This window comes from Typopeltis vanoorti, chromosome 10 (genome assembly GCF_054136105.1).
Source record: "Typopeltis vanoorti isolate ZY-2024b chromosome 10, IOZ_Tvanoo_1.0, whole genome shotgun sequence".
NCBI classification, from domain to species: Eukaryota; Metazoa; Arthropoda; class Arachnida; order Uropygi; family Thelyphonidae; genus Typopeltis; species Typopeltis vanoorti.
This window is the reverse complement of record NC_143558.1, coordinates 87,372,935-87,395,689: the sequence shown is the minus strand read 5'-3', so window position 1 is coordinate 87,395,689 and position 22,755 is coordinate 87,372,935. Positions and strand designations below refer to the sequence as shown.

General features: G+C 36.4%; 1 protein-coding gene across 1 annotated transcript in view; it reads left to right on the top strand.

Annotated features, from left to right (window-relative positions):
- Positions 1–22,755, top strand: part of LOC150102569 (alpha-soluble NSF attachment protein-like) — a 183,397-nt gene that overhangs the window by 85,931 nt on the left and 74,711 nt on the right. Inside the window, exons 5-6 of the mRNA XM_090398810.1 lie at positions 4,910–4,987; positions 8,333–8,388. Coding sequence (XP_090254936.1) covers positions 4,910–4,987; positions 8,333–8,388 — 134 coding nt within the window. The remainder of the gene's footprint in view (positions 1–4,909; positions 4,988–8,332; positions 8,389–22,755) is intronic.

Here is a 22,755-nt window from a genome sequence, read left to right as displayed (position 1 = left end):
GTGATGGGAGTATGAGAAAAAAAAAACTATTATGTTATGGTAAATAGAGGTTGCGGGGAGGAATAGTAAATTTTATTAATCCTATCTCTTTTTAATTCTTTTATTAAGATTTCTTATATATATAGTTACCCAATAAAAAATAAATACAAATGTGCATCTGAATGATACTTTGCAGGATGCTCCTCATGCTAATTGAGTGCATCTTTTCCTTAGATTACTTAACTCAGGTGGCATTATTTTCCAAGATCTTTTAATATTTTCAGACTTCACAATATTAATGAACAGTTACTTTAATCTGTGCATTTTTTTTTATCTCCATATGTAATCATATGGGGGGGAAATAATAAATTTTATTAATCCTATCTCTTTTCAATTCTTTTATTAAGATTTCTTATCTCCATATATGCCTGCCTGGTTGGCCGAGTGGTTAGCGTATCCGCTCTCCAGCCAAAAGGCTGCGGGTTCGAATCCTGCCATGGGCTTGGATGTTTGTGATTGGCTGTGAAAATACTAGTGGTGGTGGGCAAAAGATAGCGTTAGTGTAGTTGTGGTTCATTGTAGTGGGTGGTGGAGATGGAGAGCTGTAGAGTAGATGCCCTCCCTGGAGGTGTCAAGTAATAATATAATCTCTTGGTAGTGGTCACAGAGAATGAAAGCCTTGATCTGTACAGAAGATACTAAGTGCAACAGAACTTTGCTCCCATGTAATTTAGCATGTGCTTTCTTTAACTGGTATGCATTCTATGAATGGGCTTGTCACCATTGGAGAGTAGACAACTAATGTATCCAACGTTCCTGCACAAAGTTCAGAAACCATTTCTTCATACTGATTTGACTATCATTCATGATAACACAGGTTGTGTGAGTGGGTTAGGCAGAGAGCTAGTTATGAAAAATATGCTACAGTCTCCAAATTCAGTGCTTAATAAAAAATTAAAATTAAAAAAAAAACCTACTAAAATTGCCAAAACAAAAATATATGAAAATGTCTATATCAATCCTAAATGCAAGAACACTCATAATAGATTACTAGAGGTAGAAAAGCCACTTGAAATTAGATAACTTAATCCTTGCTGAAATCAGGAGAATCTTATTATTATTATTATTATTATTACTACTTGACACCTCCAGGGAGTTCAAAGACTCATCGAGAGAGGGCATCTACTCTACAACTCTGTATCTCCACCAACTACAATGAACCACATCTACACCAACCCCATCTACCACCCACCACTAGTATTTTCACAGACAATCACAAACATCCAAGCCCACGCCTGGATTCGAACCCGCAGCCTTTTGGCTGGAGAGTGGATATGCTAACCACTCGGCCAACCAGGCTGGTAATCTTAGAGCAGATAATTGACAGTTGTCTTGAAGGCAGGAAACTTGTTCTGTTATAAACAACCAAGGAACAGTATGGAGAGGGTTTCTTGACCAAGCAGAAATTGAATCCAGTAATAATAGAACTGAAAGGATACTCTGAATATGTAGCCTCTTTGAAATTTAAAACACTTGAAGTTTCAGTGATGGCCATAATCCTGGTCTGTGTGTACCAATAAGTTCTCATAGTAATACCGAAGTTAATGACTTCTACAACGTTGTTGATGCTGATTGGTTATGGTAGACTTCAGTACAAGAGGCTTTCATTTGAATAAGCATTAATTGGACATTATGGCTTGGATCTTGAAACTCCAAATGAGAAAAGTTCATTCAGTTTGTGCTTAGTAACTCCCAGACAGCATTTCTTCTTCAAGAGGAAAGCTTAAAAGAGTATGTACGTGGTATTCTTCAAAGAGCAGCTGAATACATTACACATACTAATGTGAAAACTGCTCAGAAGACAGAGATAAAAAAAATCACTACAGATAACTATCATTTGTATTAATTAATTGGAATTGCCATTCAAACCTGCCCTAACAAAACAAATGATTTAAGAAAAAATGATTCTAAATTAATACAAAATTAATCTTAACCAGGAGCTCAAAATATATATTGACATTCCAACTCTCTGCAGCCAGATAGAAACAGCAATGAAAACCTTCAGTAAACCAATCATTAACAAACATTCAAAGAAAAATGCAAGGCTCTCATCCCGAAATACTGACTATCAAGAATAGGATGACTTTCTAAGAAATTGAATATGCTGAACTCAGCAAACTTTTAAAGAGAGAAGGATGTGGATGTTAATACTGCATTAATAAGGAATGCCTTGGATGTAATACTAACTTAAAAATAGCAAAAGATGGGATATCTGTTGGTAAGAAATGGATCAACCAACTTGAAAATGGAGACTCCACAAACAGAAGCAGAAGAAATCTTAGAAATAGTAATTTCTACAGGCTTATACTGGCATTGAGAATTCCATACATGATATGAAAAATGGAAAACCTCCTAGCTTTTAAACTTTGGAACACAAAAATCTCCCCTGGTGAAACACTACATCATTATCAGTGAATCCATCCCAGACCAGTGGCAAAAATACTCCTTTTACACATGAAAAATTGTAAATGAGATATAATTGACTATAGGCCAGTTACTCTTGTTTCTGGTAACTACAACTCGTTTATTAGTTATTATAAACAGATTCCTATTTTAAAAGACTGCAAAATGAAACAAGCAGTGACAGAATTAAAGTTTTCAAGAGAAATGCAAACATGAATTCATAACATCATTTGAGGTAGAGAATGCTGTTAAAAATTTGAAATGTGGAAATCAGCTGGAGTAGATGATATTCAACCAGAAATGCTCAATTATGGAGGTATAAGAGTTTTGCAGTGGTTACATATTCAGAGGGCCTGGTCAGAAGGTCGAATTCCAGATGATTGGAGTAGAGCTCTCATAGCTCCCAGGTATAAAAAAGGGAATAAAGCTGAATGTGAGAATTACAGAGGAATTTCTTTATTCCAAGTAAGATTTATGCAAACATACTTGAAAATAGGCCAAGAAAAATTTTGGAAGAGGAACTTAGAGAAGTACAAGCTGGATTCAGGTCATATAGAGGTTATCAGGATCAAATTTTCATTTTATGACAAATAGTTTAGAAATCATGGGAGTATTAATATTTTTCTGACCTGATGGAATCACATGACTCATTGTGGGAGATCAACACTAGTCAATAGTCTATCATACCACTCCTTAAACTCATCTACAGTCTGGATGTTCACCATCCCCTCAGGCAGTGCATCCCATGCTTCTACTGCTCTATCCAAAAAATTTACTTATTATCCTTTTACTCACCAACCACCTTCTTTTGCAACTTTCAGGGAAGGCCCCTTGTCCTTACCCCTTTCTCTCATTTTACCATATGAAAAATCTCAGTGTTAATACGATAACCCTTCAACAGCATAAATGTCTTGGTCATATCCCCCCCCCACACACACACCAATTGCCTTCTGTCCACCAAACTCTGCAGCTTTCATGCCTTCAGTCTATCCTCATAATCAGCAGTGTACAGTCCGAATGATATATTCATGTAAACACAAGAAAGATATTTATTTAACCAAATAATATCAAACCTGCCTTAACAAAACAAATGATTTAAGAAAAAATGATTTTAAATTAATACAAAATTAATCTTAACAAGGAGCTCTTTTGGTTAAATAAATATCTTTCTTGTAGTTTACGTGAATATATCATTCAATCTTATGTCACAAGTATCTTTAAAACAGCAAAGTGTACAGTCCTGATATCATTTTCGTTATGTCTCTGCACTCTCTCCAAGGTTACTTCATCTTCTTTTAAATCCTGGTGACCAGATCTGAGCATGGCCTGATTAAAGCTTTATACAATGGGACTACAGGTATCCCTTGATTAATGCGGTTAATTAATCCCTTGATGTTACCGCGAATATCAAAATCGCGTTAATCAAATGTAATAATCAATGGTAAAAATTACAATTCGTTCATGATCGATTACTGTATTGATAATTCACTTTATGCTCTTTGTATCCCAAATTTTAAATCCTTGTATTTCGCTTGCATTAAACTGGTATTCCCATTCACTTGCCTAGCTTTCCAGCCTCTTCAAATCCACCTGAAGAGCCAAAACATTGCACTATTACTAATACCCTTCCCAAACTTCACATCTGCAAACAACTGAACATCTCCATGTAGTCCTGTTACAATATCATTGACATAAAGATTGAACAGTGATGGTCCCAGGACTGAATCCTCTGTGGAACTAGTAACATTCCTACTCCCTGATACTGCTTCCCCATATACAGCGCTCTGATATCCATCAGAGAGCCATTCATCAATCCAGTCCATTAACCTGCAATCCAAACCCACATGATGCAGCCTAACATATGACAAGGATCTGTACTTAAGTTTTATAGATCTGGAAAAGGCATATGACATAGTGCCCAGGAAAAAGCTTTAGTAGCATTTGGTTACATTTAATAAACAAAAGTTTGGTTTCTCATTGCAGCACCTCAGCAAGATCCTTTCACATTATTGTATGATATACAAGATACAACAGCAGTTTGAATGTTAGTATTATTATTAGTTTATGGGTTGTGGTTTTTTTCCATGTCTTTTTATGCTTTTTTAATAAATTCATATTCCTGTATCCCACCTTTATGTAGCTAGTTGAATTTGACTATTTAAACATAGATAAATAATAATAGTCTCCTCTCTGGAGATGAAACATGGTCTTTTGAGCAGCATTTGTGAGCTATCTAGCTGTTAGCCAGTATACAAACCCTTAGAGCTTCATTTAAATAAATTGGAAGCACTCAGTCATGTATCATAAAATTAAGAGTAATACAATTTATTATTCGATAAATAAAATAAATATATAATAAATTGGAGATTAATGAAGAAGTTATTCTGATAATATAATATTTGTGTAAATACACACACTGTGCTTTATTTATACATAGTAACTAATTACTTCAATGTTTTCTTTTAAGGGACGCTTTACAATAGCTGCAAAACATCACATGACTATTGCAGAAATTTATGAAAGTGATGTTGCAGATATCGAAAAAGTGAGTACTTTGTACATACTATGTTTTAGTAATTTACTATTATTTATGTGTATCTTTTTTGTTTGCAGTGAATGGAATCTGGTTGTTTTTAGTCATAGAATTCTGTTTGATTTTTTATACAGTATTTACTATTTTAACATGTAAATTACTTCTATAAATATTTCACTACAGATAGCCCATTAGAGCTCAGTTTATTCTCGTAGACAGGCTTATACATTGGTTATGCATTACTAAATCACTTAAGGAATTGAACAACGTAGCTACGAATATAAATTAAATTATACTTTAATAAATATTTCTGATATTTCGGCAACGTCACGTTGCCATTTTCAAAAGGAACTTACAAAAAAAAGGCACGTGCACGTAGGCAATACAACACAGTAACTGAGAATGAAGAGATGAAGCTATTGTTCTCCTAAAGGTCCTGATGGTGCCCTCTAGCAGGCTAAGTAGGTGTTCTTGGCCGTTGGGCTGAAGGTCTGCTGATGTAAGCCTCCCAAATTTGGGGCATTTGCATACAACCAGATTTGTTGATGTTTGGAGAGCTTCTTAGGGCTGAAACTGATTCCATAAATAGTCTTTCGAATTTGTATTTGCTACGGTGTATTACTGTAGCTTTCTTCTACCCTATTTTGTGGCATGTATCCAGAGCATGGTCTGCAAGACCAGAATGGCTGTACTTGTGAAAACGGATGTATTCCTTGTGTTCATAAATTCTGATATTCGCTGCCCTGTCCTGCCTGTTTGGCCAAAGTAAGGCAGTTTGCAACTGCAAGGGACCTGGTATACACCAGGTAGGTCTAGTGGAAGTGGTTGGTCTTTGGTGGAGCAGATATGGGTAATAAGTAACAGGAGGTCAAGTCATTTTTTTTTAAGAATTTGGTAATTTTTTCCGAGGTGCCTCGGATATAGGGAATGGTGATGGATTTAGAGTAATCCTTGGTGTGGAGGGGGAAGGGGGACTGTGGTTTATCGGTTTTAATATTTTTTAGATTTTTGATTTGGGGGGGGGGGGTAGCCATTGGCTGAGAAAGTGTCGAGGATGTGATTTAGTTCAGTGTTTAGGGCCATGTTGTTAGAACAGATTAGTTTAGCCCTGTTGTGAGGTGGTGGGGGATTGTTGGTGAATGTATCTACCTGTATGGTTGGGTTTTCTATAAATTGAGAAAACCAATTTTCCATTGGGCTGGTGGGTGACTAGTGTGTCTAGGAAAGGGAGGCTGTTGTTTTCCTCTTTTTCCAGGGTGAACTTGATTCTGGGGTGTTGGTTGTTTAAGTGTGTTAAGAAGGAGAAGAGTGTTTCAGAGCCATGTGGCCACATAGCGAACACATCATCAACGTAGTGAAGCCGTATGGTTGGTTTTTGTGGGGCAGAGGCTAAGGCTTTTTCTTCAAAGGTCTCAAAGCAATTTGCTAAGGGTGGGTAGGTTGGTGAACCCATGGCTGTCCCCTCTATTTGTTTGTAGAAAATTTCCCTCCCAAACGAAATAGCCTGAGTTAATTGTGAACTGAAATTGGGCTGAGATATCTGGAGAAAAATTAGCTTGGATTAGCTCTAAAGTTTCCTCGAGTGGGACATTTGCGAATAAGGAGGAGACGTCAAAGCTGACCATTATGTCAGTATGTTGGAGTGTAAGGTTTTCTATGCTGGCTTTGAAGTGGGCTGAGTTTTTTTATGTGTGATGGTGTGTTGCCAGTATAGTGTTGAGCTCTTTGGCCAAATGTTTAGCTAATTTGTATGTGGGGAATCAACGCCATCCACTATGGGACGTAATGGCACATTTTCTTTATGTATTTTTGGGAGTCCATAAATATGGGGGGGGGGTTATAGAGTTAAACAGCTTTAATCTGTTGGTAACTTCTACAGGCCAAGAAGTGACTTTCTTAAGGAGCCTGTGAAGTTTTCTAATTTGTGAGTTGGTGGGATTGTATTCAATAGGGAGATAAGTAGCCTGAGCTAATGGAAGAGCATTAAACTTACCTGTGTAGTCCTTTTGGTTAGGTACTACAGTTGTATTTCCCTTATCCGCTTTAGTGATAACTAATTCTTTATTATTCCTCATTTCCTGTAGAGCTTTATATTCCTTGTTGGATATATTGGTTTTTGGTGGTCTTGCTTTGGAGAAGACACAAGCTACATCTAGTCTTACGCTGTTGGCGATTTGATGTGGAAGGGGGCGGATGCCACGATCGATCTGGATCATAAAATCCTCACTAGGTATTTTTCTGGGAGCAATACAACACTGTAAGAAAACATTATACAACAGGGCTAAACTAATCTGTTCTAATGACATGGCCCTAAACACTGAAATAAATCGCATCCTCAACACTTTCTCAGCCAATAGTTATCCCCCCCAAAAAAATCCAAAAAATATTAAAACCTACAAACCACAGTTCCCCCCCCCCCCTCCACAACAAGGATTACTCTAAATCCATCACCATTCCCTACATCTGAGGCACTTTGGAAAAAATTACCAAAATCTTAAAAAAACATGACCTGACCTTCTGTTACAGGCCTTACAGAAAATTGGCATCACTTATCCGCTCCACCAAAGACCAACCACTTCCCCTAGACCTACCTGGGGTAGGTCTAGGGGAAGTGGTTGGTCTTTGGTGGAGCGGATCCAAGGGATCCGCTCCACCAAACAAAGTAAGACAGTTTACAACTGCAAGGGACCTACCAGGTCCCTTGCAGTTGTAAACTGTCCTACTTTTGCCAAATAGGCTGGACAGGGCAGCGAATAACAGAATTTCTGAACACAAGGACTACACCCGTTTTCACAAGTGCAGCCATTCTGGTCTTGCAGACCATGCTCTGGATGTACGCCACAGAATACGGTGGAAGAAAGCTACAGTAATACACCGTAGCAAATACAAATTCGAAAGACTATTTATGGAATCGGCCTCAGCCCTAAGAATCTCTCCAAACCTCAACAAATTTAGTTGTATGCAGCTGCCCCAAATTTGGGAGGCTTACATCAGCAGACCTTTAGCCCAATGGCAAAGAACACCTACTTAGCCCACTAGAGGGCACCATCAGGACTTTTAGGAGAACAAATAGCTTCATCTCTTTGTTCTCAGTTACTGTGTTGTATTGCCTACGTGCACATGCCTTTTTTTGTAAGTTCCTTTTGAAAATGGCAATGTGACGTTGCCGAAATATCGGAAATATTTATTAAAGTGTAATTTAATTTATATTGGTATCTACATTGTTCACTTCCTTAAGTGATTTAGTAGAGCTCAGTTTAAAAAAAAAAAAAAAAAAAGGTGTTTACAATTAGAATAAAAGTTTCTGGTTTTGTATTGAAATGATATAACTCCTATATGTTGTTCCTTTATATTCAGGCTATTATTCATTATGAACAAGCTGCAGATTACTTTAGAGGAGAAGAATCAAATAGGTATATTTATTTTAATTTCTTTATTTGTTGAATATAAGTTTAGTGTGATCTTTGCCTGATTTTTATTATGGTAACAGAACATTTACATATGAAATGTTAAATTTTCAGCACGGTTAACTGAGGTCACAACCATATGCCTGGGAAAGGAGTGCCCTTGGTTCAATTCCCGTCACTGATATGAGGAGCTTAGGATCTTTCTCAGACATAGCCAAGTTATTAGTCTTGGGCATGGACTTCAAGGTTTTTCTTCGTTTATCTGGGGTTTTTCATCCCACAAGCAGACAAACTGGCCTTGAGAACTCGACGCCTCTACAGACATAGGATACACCGGCAGGCATAGGGTTAATCACCTTATCCTTGTGTACAGTTGTGGTTAAATGAATAGAAAACCCTCGACACCGCAAAATAAAAGAGGAAAAAAGGGAGAAGAATGTTAATGTTCACATGGAGAGAAGACACAAGAAATAAGAAAAGCCACATTGACTACGTCATTGTTGATAGCGATATCATAAGGCTGGTTCAGGATTACAGGGGATTTGAAATTGGAAATGACCAATACTTAGTAATAAGCAGGATAAAAATGAATATTATATTGAACAGTATGTAAGAAAGTTTTAAAAAGAATTAAAGTTGAGCAGCTTTGACAGGTAAATTGTAGACTCCTATGCAAACATTATTGAAAAAAATTTACAGCAGTTTGAAAACAAGAACCAAACCTTGGGGGTCTCATTGGCAAACTCTGAAGAAGACATTGATTGATTGATTCAACTATGGAGGTATGTGGTGAAGTTTTTGGAAAGGATAGAAAAATAAGAACACCAGGGTGGAATGCAAGAGTCCTGCAAAAAGAAGAAAGCATACCAAATGTCACTAGCAAATAAGTCAGCAGATGCCCTGAAAGTCTGGTCGATGATATTATTAAGAGAGACCTCCAGGGAGTCAGAGACTCATCGAGGGAGGCCAAATACTACACACACCAGCTATCATACTTATTCTTGAATTCATTCACACTGCTTGCACTCACAACATCCAATGGCAATCCATTACAATCACGCACCGCCCTATGAGAGAAAAATCTAGCCCTTACACCCTTCTTGGCGGCCTTCATTCTCAGCTTCTAAGGATACTCTCTCGTTCTTTCCCCACCCTCCATCAATTGAAATCCTGTATGACTCTTTCAGAAGTTTGTAAGTCTCAATCATATCACCCCTCTTTCTCCAGTCTGCAGCCTACAAATACTCAGTCTCTCTTCATAATCAGTATTCCACAATCCTAATATCATTTTTAACATCTCCTTTGTACTCTCTCCAATATATCAGAATCACAACGGAAACCAGGAGACCAGACTTGCACACAATAGTCCAAGTGAGGTTTTATCAAAAGCCTTGTAAAGAGGCAAAATAACATCCTTATCTTTACATGTGAACGTTCATTTCAGCATTGCAATTATCTTTTGAGTTGTATTTGCAATCTTTGCTACATGACCCCCTGAACTTCAACTTCCTATCTATTAACCATTTGACATATAAATTATTTTTAAAGTTGACTCTAAATTCGTTTGAAATTGACTCAAACTTCGTAATGTCTGCGATACATCAAAATCAATTTTGGTGCAATAAACAAGACTTGTCACAGACGTCTTTGTGTGTTAATGGGTTAACACCCCAAGATCTCTAGCCTCATCAGTTTCTTCTAGCCTAATCCCACCAATATAATACAACATTGGATATCTAATCATGCCAAAGTGAATGACTTTACATTTACTGACATTGAACTGACATCCATTTTCCCATGCCCACAATTCCAGCCTATTCAAATCATTCTGCAAAGACTGCATATCAGCAGCATTCCTGATTACCCTACCTATCTTTGCATCATCAGCAAATAACTGTATGTCACTTGTCAAATTCTTCCCAATATCATTAATGTACAGATTGAATAACAGTGGACCAAGCACTGATCCTTTTGGTACACCGCTTGTTACCTTAAACCTTCCAGACTCAGATCCCCCGTGTACTACTTTTTGATATCTGTCAGTCAGCCATTCTCTTATTCATGCTAATATTGTATAACCCAAACCCATTTTCTCCAATTTATGCAGCAGTCTGCGATGCTGTATTCTTTCAAAAGCCTTAGCAAAATCCAAAAGTATCATGGTGTATCCATTCCCCTTGTCTAGTTCAATGGTAACATTGTTATAGAATGTGAGCAGGTTGCTAAAACATGACATTCCCTTAGTAAACCCATGTTCATTGCAAAGTAGATATTCACTGTCAACCCATTTCTGAATGCAGGCCCTAACCAATTTTTCCAAAATCTTCACCACACTCCTGAGATAATAATTGGTCGATAGTTGGATACATCAATTTTTACTCCACCCTTGTGCAATGGAATTACCATACATCCTTTCCATTCCTGTTCTGAGACTCATATTAAACATCCTGGTCAAAGGAATGGCCAGTTCAGCTGAACACTCTTTTAGCACACATGCTGATATCCCATCAGTCCCTATTGCTGAATTCTTATTCAGTTTGTGCAACAACTGTAATACCTCGACCTCACACACCTGCGTTTCTTCATCTAGTGAAGAGGTAACAGTGAGCTCAATGTTGCGTTCACCTGGTTGATAGCTTTTAATGAAATGAGCACTCATTAACTGAACAACCTCTTCTGCATCTGTAACCCTCATGTCATCTGGATTTAGAAGAGTTATTCTTTCGTTATTCATTCTTACTTTTGCTTCCAGCATATCGATAGAATTCTTGTGGGTTGTCTTTAGCACGCAGAGCCAGTTTCATTTCATAATCAACTTTTTTTTGTACAACAGTTGTGACTATTCTAGTCTTCTGCTTATAACGTTCGTAACGGACGTCATCCTTATGCAAACTGTATTCCTTCCACATCATCCTTTTCTTGCGAATCTCTTGATTAATAAGATTACACATCCATTTGACTCCTACTCTATTTATTCTTTGAACTCTCGGTACACATTCTGATATCGCATCATTTAAGTATTGTTTAAATGCTTCCCATGCACTGTCGATATTCTTTCCCTCCAGCAACTGATCCCATTCCACTGAACTAAGTATGCTCCTCAGTTGGTCATAATTTCCTGCTTTGTAGTTCAGCATGTAACCTTTTCTGAATGGAACATTCATAAACTTAGTCACTTCCTAAGTGAGTACCGCATAAACACTGTCACCAACTGGAGGCAGAATAGTTATGTCTTTACCTGAAACGCCCTCTCACACTATAATCAAATCTAACACTCTTTGACCTTGCGTTCCTTCTGCCACATGCTGCTTGAGAAAGTTATCCTGCAACAGTTCAATAAATGCATTTTCATTCTTCTCATGAGATTCTACTGCTACCCAATCTATATTTGGATAATTAAAGTCTCCCATTATGATTACTCTTTTCAGCTCACCTTTTCTATTTGGTGATCCATTTCTTCATCACCAGCATCCGATCCACCAGGTCTGTAACAACACCCCACTATATAATTTGTCTTGTTAGATTCCACCTCACACCAGATGGCTTCAAACTCATTGCAACATGAAATATTGTTAATAGTATTACTACATTCATAGGTCTCAACTCTAACTGGATTTAAGTCATCCAACATCATTAGCAACAAGCCCCCTCCTTTCCTCTCCACTCTATCCTTCCTAAAAATACTGTACCCATGACACTCGATACCAGTTAGTAGGTCTGATTCTGATAGCCAGGTCTCACTAATTCCTACAATCTGAGGTCGCAATATATTAAGGCAACAAACTCTACCTCTTTGTTTCTGATACTCCTAGCATTTGTGTAGAGACATAATAATTGACCTGTATGTTCTTTTGTATACTCTTGTTTGCAGTCTGCTTCACACAGTTGGACATCTTGCAGATCTCTATTCTTCTCTAATGCATTACACATGTAGTCATCTTGCACACATATGATCGGAACCGGACAAACACAAACCCGAAATCATTCTCACCTCGTCATTGTTTCCATGACAAAGCCCATTCCCATCTTTAACACAGTTATATACCATTGTCGCTCTTACACTCACATTCACAGCATTCCTTCCTTTATAATTTAGTTTCCCTGACTCTCTCTCTCTGTGTTAGGTCTCATACCAGTTATTAGTTTTTCCAGACTCCTGATACCAAACACATTCAGGTGTAGGCCATTCCCTCTTATACAGATCCAATCTTCCTTCAAACTCACTCCACACATCCAAAAACTCACATCCATTCCTTGTATGTAGCCTATGCATCAAATCGTTTGCCATCATAGCCCTTCTTTTTAATTCATTTTTATCATAGGGAGGTAAAATACTAACGATTTTCACTTTCTCACTCTTCACTCTTGCCTCTTTCAGCAACTCTTTCATGTCCTCTCCCATACTGAACTTATTGCCAGTTAAATCATTCATACCCGCTACAACTACGATTTCATTTACTTTTCTTTTCTGTTTTTGAATTATGCGCGTTATATTTTTAATTTTTGCTTCAGGAAAACTGGATGTTATAACTCTCTCATCTATAGCATGTTTTATTATAGAGTCACCATACCAAATAACTTCTTTCTTTTTACTACGTCACTTATCTCATTTTCATTATTTTCTGACTTACTGTTTCCTTGCTTTGTTGTTTCTTATTTTCCTGTTCAATTTTCTTTTTTTCTCTATGCTCATTTAAATGTCTCTCAACTTTTTGCAATTCCCGCGTTGTCTCTCTGATGATCTGCTTCAACTTCGCAATTTTGGCAGTTAATTCATTTTCGTTAACCTCATCCATGTGCACAATAACCTCGTTGGCAGGGCTAATCTCCTTGTTATCACCTGCAGTGGTTTTTTTAGAATTACCTTTCTTGCCCTTTTTTGATGCCATTTCAGACGTACACCTAATATCTTGATAAAAATATACGGTAAAATACTAAATACACTATAAAACACTAAAATCTACACTAGTATACTACAAAACACAGATTTTCTAAAGGAAAACACAATAACAGACAAAAATCACCAACTTTACAGGAGCTCTAAATTCGCAGACCAACCGCTATGTATCCTCGAACCAATTGGACATATTCAACCAGAAATGCTTAAGTGTGGAGATATAAAAATTTTGTAGTAACTACACTTCATAATTCAGAAGGCATGGACAGAAGGTTGAATTCTCAATGATTGGACTCATTCAGAATTCAATGAGTCCAATCATTGAATATTACTCATAGTACCCATCTATTAAAAAAGGGAATAAAGCTGAATGTGAGAATTAGAGGAATTTCTCTACTAAGTGTTCCAGGTAAGATTTATGCAAGCATACTTGAAAAGAGGTTGAGAAAGACTGTGGAAGAGAAACTTGAAAAAGAACAAGCTGGGTTCAGGCAAGATCAGATTTTCACTTTAAGACAAATACTTAAAAAATTATGGGAACATGACAAGGATCTGTACTTAAGTTTTGTAGATCTGGAAAAGGCATACAACAGCCCAGAGAAAAGTTTTTCAAAATACTTCAATTGTATGGGGTGAATGGAACATTATACTGAGAAATACATAGTTAGCAGTTAGAATTGAAGGAAATATAGGAAGATGGTTTGATGTAAAATCAGGGTAAGACAAGGATGCACATTATCTCCAGTCTTATTCATCATTTATATGGATCACATTATGAAAGAAAGTGGCATTAGGCCAGGTATTAGAATTGGAGATGTCCAACTTTGATCTTTGTTTTATACAGATGATGTTGTTCTTGTACTAATAAACAAGTACAAGTCTCCAGAATTCACTAACTAAATTGAATAAGAGCTATAACAAATTTGGCATGAAAATCACCAATAAAAACAAAACTATGAAAATAGGCAGGGGCATAGAAAACTTCTTCTGAATTCTGAATGGAGATCCTATAGAACAAGTAAAATATTTCAGCTATTTAGGCATAGTTTTTAGTGAACATGGCAGGTTAAATCTGGAAATAGACAACAGAATAAGCAAAGCTAACATGGCAGTTAGCCAGCTGAATAAATTTATATGGAATAAGAGAAAAATTTGCAAAAACACCAAACTATACAAGACATTGTTCAAATGTATACAAGACAGTGTTCAAACCAGTTTGATTGATATGAGAATTGGGTTAGAAATAAAGTACTTGATCAAAAACTAGAGACCACTGATTTGAGCGTTCTGAGAAAAATTAAGGGAGTGAACCGATTGCATCAATGGCAGAATCATATTAAAAATGAAGATATTAGAAAGGATCTTGACATTATTAGTATTTAAGAATGTGTAAGCAGAGCTAATCTAAGATGGTATGGCCACTTAAATAGAATAGGGGAGGAAAGGTTAGCAAAATGGCACGAAAGAAACCCAGAGGAAGACGAAAGTCTATTTAGATTGATTCAGTCAGAGCTGCCTTAGAAGAATGAAATGTTAGATATGACTATTGCTTATAAGCAATAGACTAATTTGGAGGAATATTGTTGATAGGAGATTAATAATAATGTAAACTTAATCATGTAGTGCTGTTATAGTAACCTGAACACCCCTTGGGGATACACATCAGGAAATTTATATGGAATAAGAGAAAAATTTGCAAAAACACCAAACTCACTACACATCAGGAAATTGGTGATGATGATGATGTTTACTTACTTTTTCAACAGTTGCAAATGCACTGGCAGGAAGTGAACCTAAGTCTTTTGGTTGGAAATGTATGGGTTTGAATCCTATCACTCACATAACATTTTTTAGGCCTTAAGTTTTTCAGGTCTTCCAACTTGTGAGGTGTTCATTTGAATCGTAGTGTAGCATGGGTGGTTTTTGAACGTTTTTAGATGGTAGATTTTTTTATCACCTGGTGACCATTTACTTATTGTGGAATCCTGAAGTCGCTTGAAAATTTTTTGTATTTTGTGTCCTTGAGCAAGATCAACATTTATCCCATGCACCTAGCAGCAGCCAGTGCATCACTTGTATTTCATAGTTTCAAATTAATATTCTTTAAAACTCAGTATTTAAAACGTTAGTTGATTATTTTTAATTTGTCATAAACAGGGATCAGCATCCTAGTTTCTTAACGTGAAACAAAGGGATAATTGGTGAATTCGTATTCAGATAAACTTCATTTCCTGATATATACCCTAATTAGATGACTTGGATAATTTGGATTAACATCTGCCGTGGAGAACATTAAAAAAAAAAAAAAAACTGTTACCATTATTATAACAAGTCTGAACCGACAGACTATGCTTTGAACACCCCTTCATACAGAATTAGGTGGAAGAAAACCAATTTGCTATATAGAAGTCATTAAAAATCAGAAAGATTTTTAGAAACAGCCATGGCTATGAAGCATTTTCCTAGCTAGAACAAGTATGTTTGTATTAATTTGCCAAAAATTTCTGAGATTGTTAAGATCAACACTTACATAGCTGTAATATAAATTAATGATGCTAAGAAATTATATTCTTGGTTTAATTCTTTATCCAAGTGTAAGGGTACACCAAGTATACACTTGGATAAAGGATTAAATCAAGAATAATATTTTCTTGCCATCTTTAATTTATAATAACCTGCTCGTCTCTGCCATCTTTGTGTTTTACGTACTGCAGTAGCAGAGATACTATAATTATTCAGGCTTGTTTCCATATTAATGTTTCAGAAGGTGAAGAGAAAAAGAGAAGGGAAACATGCATACAGAAGAAGAAAAATACTCTTGAACATCTGATCTGTAGAGAGAGAGAGAGAGAGAGGGGGGGGGATCATCTAGTCTCCAAACCATAACATGTCCTCAGAAATGCTGTCTTCGGTCTATACACTATTACAGCTTCCTTCCAGGAAAGAGCAGTGTAGATGGCAGTAAGATTATGCACCAGCTGATGTGGAAGCTGCTTTATCCTAAAGTAGGGGAAGATACTGGATCTCTGCAGTATGTTTGACATATCCTCGATGGGTATCACTCACACTGCATCTAGAAGGTGGGGAGGGGTAGAAAACAGTGCCCTTGCTCTAGGAACCAAACATGGCAACTACTTCAGGTCCCCCAGTAAGCAAGGTGGTGGTATTTTACTGGGTGATGAAAGTCATCTTCATCTACTAACTCAGTACTCATCTCAAAGCCCTGTTCTTCTCTGACATAAATGAACAATGGATAAACAAAGTAATTAGTAGATCAATAAAACAAGGAGCAGAAGATGTTTTTGGAATAATAGATAAAGAATAGAAGAGAAAATATTAAATTGGGAATGTTGAAACATCAATAGAGAAAGATGGAAAACAAAATACTTGCAGAAACAAACATCAGAATCACTTTTAATTTCTTTTAATTCTGTAAATGCTTACAGAAGTCAGATATCTGAATCTGTTAAATATCTGTTTGATTCCTCCAGTATACCTGAAGAATGCAAAAAGCTAAAATAACAGCAGTTTTTAAGAAGGGAAATAAAAGTTTATATGAATATAGTGATATTAGTATTTTTGTGGTTTCCATTTGCAAAAGGTTATTAGTAAACCCATAATTCATTTGTACCATGGGTAGACTAAGGATTTTTTTTTTACATCAATTTTATATGCATTTTTTTTGTAATTTTTTAAATTTATTTTTGCATAGTTCAGAAACCCTGCTCTAGAGACCAAACATAGAATGTTTTTCAAGCCACTTCAGGCCTCCAATAAGTGCAGCAGTTCTCTCACACTATGCGATGAAATTCATCTTCCACATAAAGACAATCGCAAACTTCCATACCCAAGGGGGGGGGGGCAACCCACGACCTGCTGGTTGGAGAGTGGGTACACTAACCAGTTGGCCAACAAGGCTGGCAAATATGTCATGCTAAACCATCATCATCATCAAATTCCTGATACTTTTTACTGTATCAGTCCACCATACAGGAACACCAGGACAATGTCAGTGGCTTGGTGTTCCATCTGTACTGGTTTTTGTTTTGTCTTTATTTATATTTAATCTTTACTTTCTGCATTCAATTCATTGATAATTTCTTTTAATGAGTTGCCTTGAAGAACAATGCTATTAGCAAATCATAGTTGATTCAGCTATTTTTAATTTTCTGTAATTTCTCACATTTTTCTATTCAGCTTTTTAAATATTTTTTTCTAGAGTTACTGCACATAGTTAAGGTGAAGTGGTATCTCCTTGTCAAGCCTCATTTTTATTTTGAATATTGCATTTGTTCATGATTTTATAGATGTAGTTGAATTTTTATATACAATCAAATATATCATAAAAGTTTTCAGTACTCTATGATTTTTAAGGGCTTTTTAAATAACAGAGAATACTGATTAACAGTTACTTTCAAAAAGAAGTTTATCTTCTTAGTTTGTATTTCATGAACTAAGTTAACTAAATATACTATTATTTTTACATGACACCTCCAGGGAGTCCAAAGACTCATCGAGGGAAGGCACCTATTCTACAACTCTCCATCTCAATTCCATCCACGAACTACAGCAAACCTCTTCATCAATACCATCTACTGCCCACCACCACTAGTATTTTCACAGACAATCAAAAACATCCATGCCCTCAGCGGGATTTGAATCTGCAGCCTTTTGGCTGGAGAGCAGATAAACTATCCACTTGGCTAACCAAGATGGCCATATATTCTACAAACTTTTGTTAATCTCTGTTATGAGTTGTATTTCTACATTAAATAGTTGGTTGTAAGTATTAAACTTAAATGGCATTGAAAAACTGAAATCTAAGCATAGTTTGGAAAACCAACATCTGTTTTTTTAACTTGCAGCTATGATAACCAGGGAGCAAGCATTAATGTTCTTGTAAATCCACATCCATAGTGAGATTCCACTGCACAGCCTTTTGATCATTGGTATACTGCTCACTGAGTCAACCAGGCTGATAAAAATAGGTTTTGATGAGGATGGGATGGCAAATTTTTTTCTTATGAAATTTTTTTTTTTTTTTGCCAAAAAAAAACTGGCAAACTCTTATTCTCTTATTCCACATGAAAATTGATCACCTACAGACATAATATATAATATGTGCCACAATCATCCAACATTTAACATTTCCGTCCACTATTTTGGGAAAGGCAAAGAATCATCATCATCATCATCATCAAATTCCTGCCATGTACCCTCAAGGGGTGTACAGGATATGACAGTACTACATGAAAAAATTATATCGTTACTAACTTCCTATCTACAATTTTCCTCCAAATCAGTCTGTTACTTGTCAAGACTCCAACATTATCAGATCTTATATTATCTATCGTCTAAGGCACTTTGTACCATATCAATCCACCTATATCTTGGTCTTCCTCTGGGTCGTTTTCCTGCCAACCTGGCAGAGAACACTTGTTTTGCTAATCTTTCCTCTCCCATTCTATTTAAGTGACCATACCACCTGAGATTAGCTCTGCTAACACATTCCTGGATGCTGACAATGTCAAGTTCTTTCCTAATATCCTCATTTTTAATATGATATTGCCATTGATTCCATCTGTTCACGCCTCTAATCTTTCTCAGGACTCTCATGACTGCGGTCTCTAGTCTTTGGTCAAGTGTTTCACTTCTGACCCAGTTCTCAGATCCATAAGTTAAAACTGGTTTGAACACTGTCTTGTAAACAGCTAATTTAGTGTTCCAACTAATTTCTCTCTTATTCCATATGAATTTATTCAATTGACTTCCCACCATACCAGCTTTGCTGATTCTGTTGTCTATTTCTATATTTAATTTACCATCTTCAGTAAAAAACGTGCCTAAGTAGCTGAAATGTTTTACTTGTTCCACAGGTTCTCCATTCACAACACAGTTGACATTTTCAATGATTCTGCCTATTTTCATTGTCTTTGTCTTTTTATTGCTGACCTTCATACCATATCTATTACAACAGCTATTCAATTTAGTCAGAGAATCTTGCAGACTTGTAGCAGATTTATTTAGAAGTATAACATCATCCGCATAAAGCAAAGAGCTGACATTAACATCTCCAATTTTGATATCATGTTTAATACCACTTTCCTTCATAATGTGATCCATATAGATAATGAATAACAGAGGGGATAATGTACATCCTTGTCTCGCACCAGATTTAACATTAAACCATCTTCCTGTACTTCCTTCAATTCTAACTACTGACTTTCAACTCAAATAAAGACTAAGTATTGCTTGATATAATGCCCCATTGACACCATATAACTGCAGCGTATTGAATAGCTTCTCTCTTGGCACCTTGTCATATGCCTTTTCTAAATCGACAAAACTTAAATACAGATCTTTGTTATATTCCCATGCTTTCTCGACTATTTGTCGTAAAGTGAAGATCTGATCCTGACAGCCTCTATTTGGCCTGAATCCAGCTTGTTCTTCACCAAGCATTTCTTCCACAATTCTTCTCAACCGTTTCTCAAGTATACTTGCATAGATCTTGCCAGGAACACTCAGTAGGGAAATACCTCTGTAATTCTCACATTCAGTTTTATTTCCCTTTTTATATATGGGTACTATGAGAGCTCTACTCCAATCATTGGGAATTTGTCCCTCTGTCCAGGCTTTCTGAACTACGCAGTGCAGCCAATGTAAGACTCTTATACCACCATACTTCAGCATTTCTGGTCAAATATCATCTACTCCTGCTGCCTTTCCACATTTCAAGCCTTTGATGGCTTTTTCTACTTCAAGTATGGATATGTATTCCTGACTGCAATGCTGGTCAGTGTTTTTTATCACTGTGCTGTCATCACTGCTTGTTTCATTTAGCAGTTTTTCAAAGTAATTATTCCATACTTCAAGGATATCTTTTTCTCCTGTTTTCATGTCACCTTTATCATCTCTAACTCCTTTTACAGCACTCTTTCCTCCATTCCTAAGCTTCTTCAACAACCTCCAGAATATTTTGCCACCTTCTTGATATTTATTTTCTATATTCTTGCCAAAGTCCTCCCATGACTTTTGTTTAGCTTGTTTTACACACTGTTTAGCTTACTTATATTTGTCCCTGTGTTCTATAAGAGTAAAAGCTGACGTATTTGCCAGGAACTTTTGATATGCTTTCTTCTTTTCCTTCACTGTCTCTTTAACTTCCTGTATCCACCAGGGAGTTCTGATTTTTTTATTCTTGCACACAACCTCACCACATGCCTCTCTGGCAGAATCAATCAATGTTTTCTTCAGAGTTTGCCACTGAATCTCCAAGGTTTGATTCCTGTTCTCAAACTCTTTCATTTTCTTTTCAATAATCTTTCTGTATTTTAATCTACAGTTCACATCTGAGAGCTGCTCAACTTTTATTCGCTTTAAAACTTTCTTACATGTTATTCTTTTCAATATGAAATTCAATTTTATCCTGCTCAAGACTAAATAGTGATCACTTCCAATTTCAAATCCTCTGTACACTCTGGTGTCCTGCTCCAGGGAGAAAACATCACTATCAACAATAACATAGTCAATGAGACTTTTCTTATTCCTTGCCTCTTCTCTCCATGTGAATTTGTGCGCATTTTTATGTTGGAACATGGTGTTAGTAATAACCAGTCCATGTCCTGAGCAGAAATCCAACAGATATTTGCCATTATTATTAGCTTTGCTCTTTTCTCCAAATTTTCCCAAAATATTTTTGTATGTCTCACAATCATTTCCTACTCTGCCATTTAGATCCCCAACAAGGACCAACTTTTCCTTTTTCATTGTGTCAGTTGCTTTTTCTAAAGCATCAAAAAATTCCTCCACTTCTACCTTAGTAGAACCTTCTATGGGACCATAGGCACAAATAAGTCTCATTGTCCAGTTCCCCATTCTCATATTTGCCCACATTACTCTACTTGAGACTGACTGCCATTCAAGAAGATTAGCCTCGTATTTTGTGTTGAATATTATGGCTACTCCTTCTTTTCCTTGATTGCCATTGCCTGAATATAACATTTTGTATTTATTGCTCAGAAAGATTAATGGTATCATTAAGAGATGAAAAATAATTCTAGTGATAGCTGAAAGAATTCATGAGTGTTTTTTTTTACTTAAGTTTGCTTTAAAAAATACCATTATTGTTGACCGTCATTATGTGATAACTTAGCTAAATAAGTAATATTTGTTGTTTATTTGTAATAATAGTGTTCATTAGAATTGAGAATTCTCTCTTATGAAAGAATTTTGAGCATGAATAGTGTTTCAGAGGGTGCTTAAGGGGTAAAGCTATATCACTGAGAGGAGACCTCCACATAGCCTTTAAAGAAAAGCAGAGAACCGATCAGAGCTTATGACCTAATGTCCAATCCTCACCTACTCGTGGTGCACCCTGTTAGGTGCACCACGTAATGTTATCACATAGTGACCTGGATACTGATCAAACAAGGATTGGCTGGCAATTTTGGATTTAGTCGACCAAATTGTATTCTTATTGGCCTAAACCAAAATATCAAATGGTGGTACAACATGACAGAATTTCATGCCAGCTAGGTCATCGCCCAGTTAAACAAGGACCTCTGTTGTTTTTGCCAGGGAACCAGGGCAAACAGCTAAAAGTCAGCTACTGGAACAAATCCTAAAACCCACCCCAACTCAACATCACAAGAGTTCAAAATCAGTGCTATCAACATAAGAAGCCTGAATGTCAAAGAAATGGAGCTAGCTGAGGAATTGGATGAGTTCCAGATCTACATAATAGGGTTGACTGAAACAAAAAAGGCAAAAAATGGTGGGATCTTTCTGAGCAATAAATACAAAATGTTATATTCGGGCAATGACAATCAAGGAAAAGAAGGAGTAGCCATAGTATTCAACACTAAATATGAGGCTAATCTTCTTGAATGGCAGGCAATATCAAGTAGAGCGATGTGGGCAAATATCAGAATAGGGAACTGGACAATGAGAATTATTTGTGCCTATGGTCCCACAGAAGGTTCTACTAAGGTAGAAGTGGAGAATTTTTTGAGACTTTAGAGAAAGCAACTGACACAATGAAAAAGGAAAACTTGGTCCTTGTTGAGGATCTTAATAGCAGATTTGGAAATGACTGTCAGACATACAAAAATATATTGGGAAAATTTGGAGAAAAGAGCAAAAGCTAATAATAAATACCTGTTGGATTTCTGTTCAGGACATGGACTGGTTATTACTAACACAATGTTCCAACATAAAAATGTGCACAAATTCACATGGAGAGAGAAGAGGCAAGGAATAAGAAAAGTCTCATTGACTCTGTTATTGTTGATAGTGATGTTTTCTCGCTGGTGCAGGACACCAGAGTGTACAGAGAATTTGAAATTGGAAGTGATCACCATTTAGTCTTGAGAAGGATAAAATTAAATTTCATATTGAAAAGAAGAACATGTTAGAAAGTTTTAAAACGAATAAAAGTTGAGCAGCTCTCAGATGTGAAATGTAGACTAAAATAC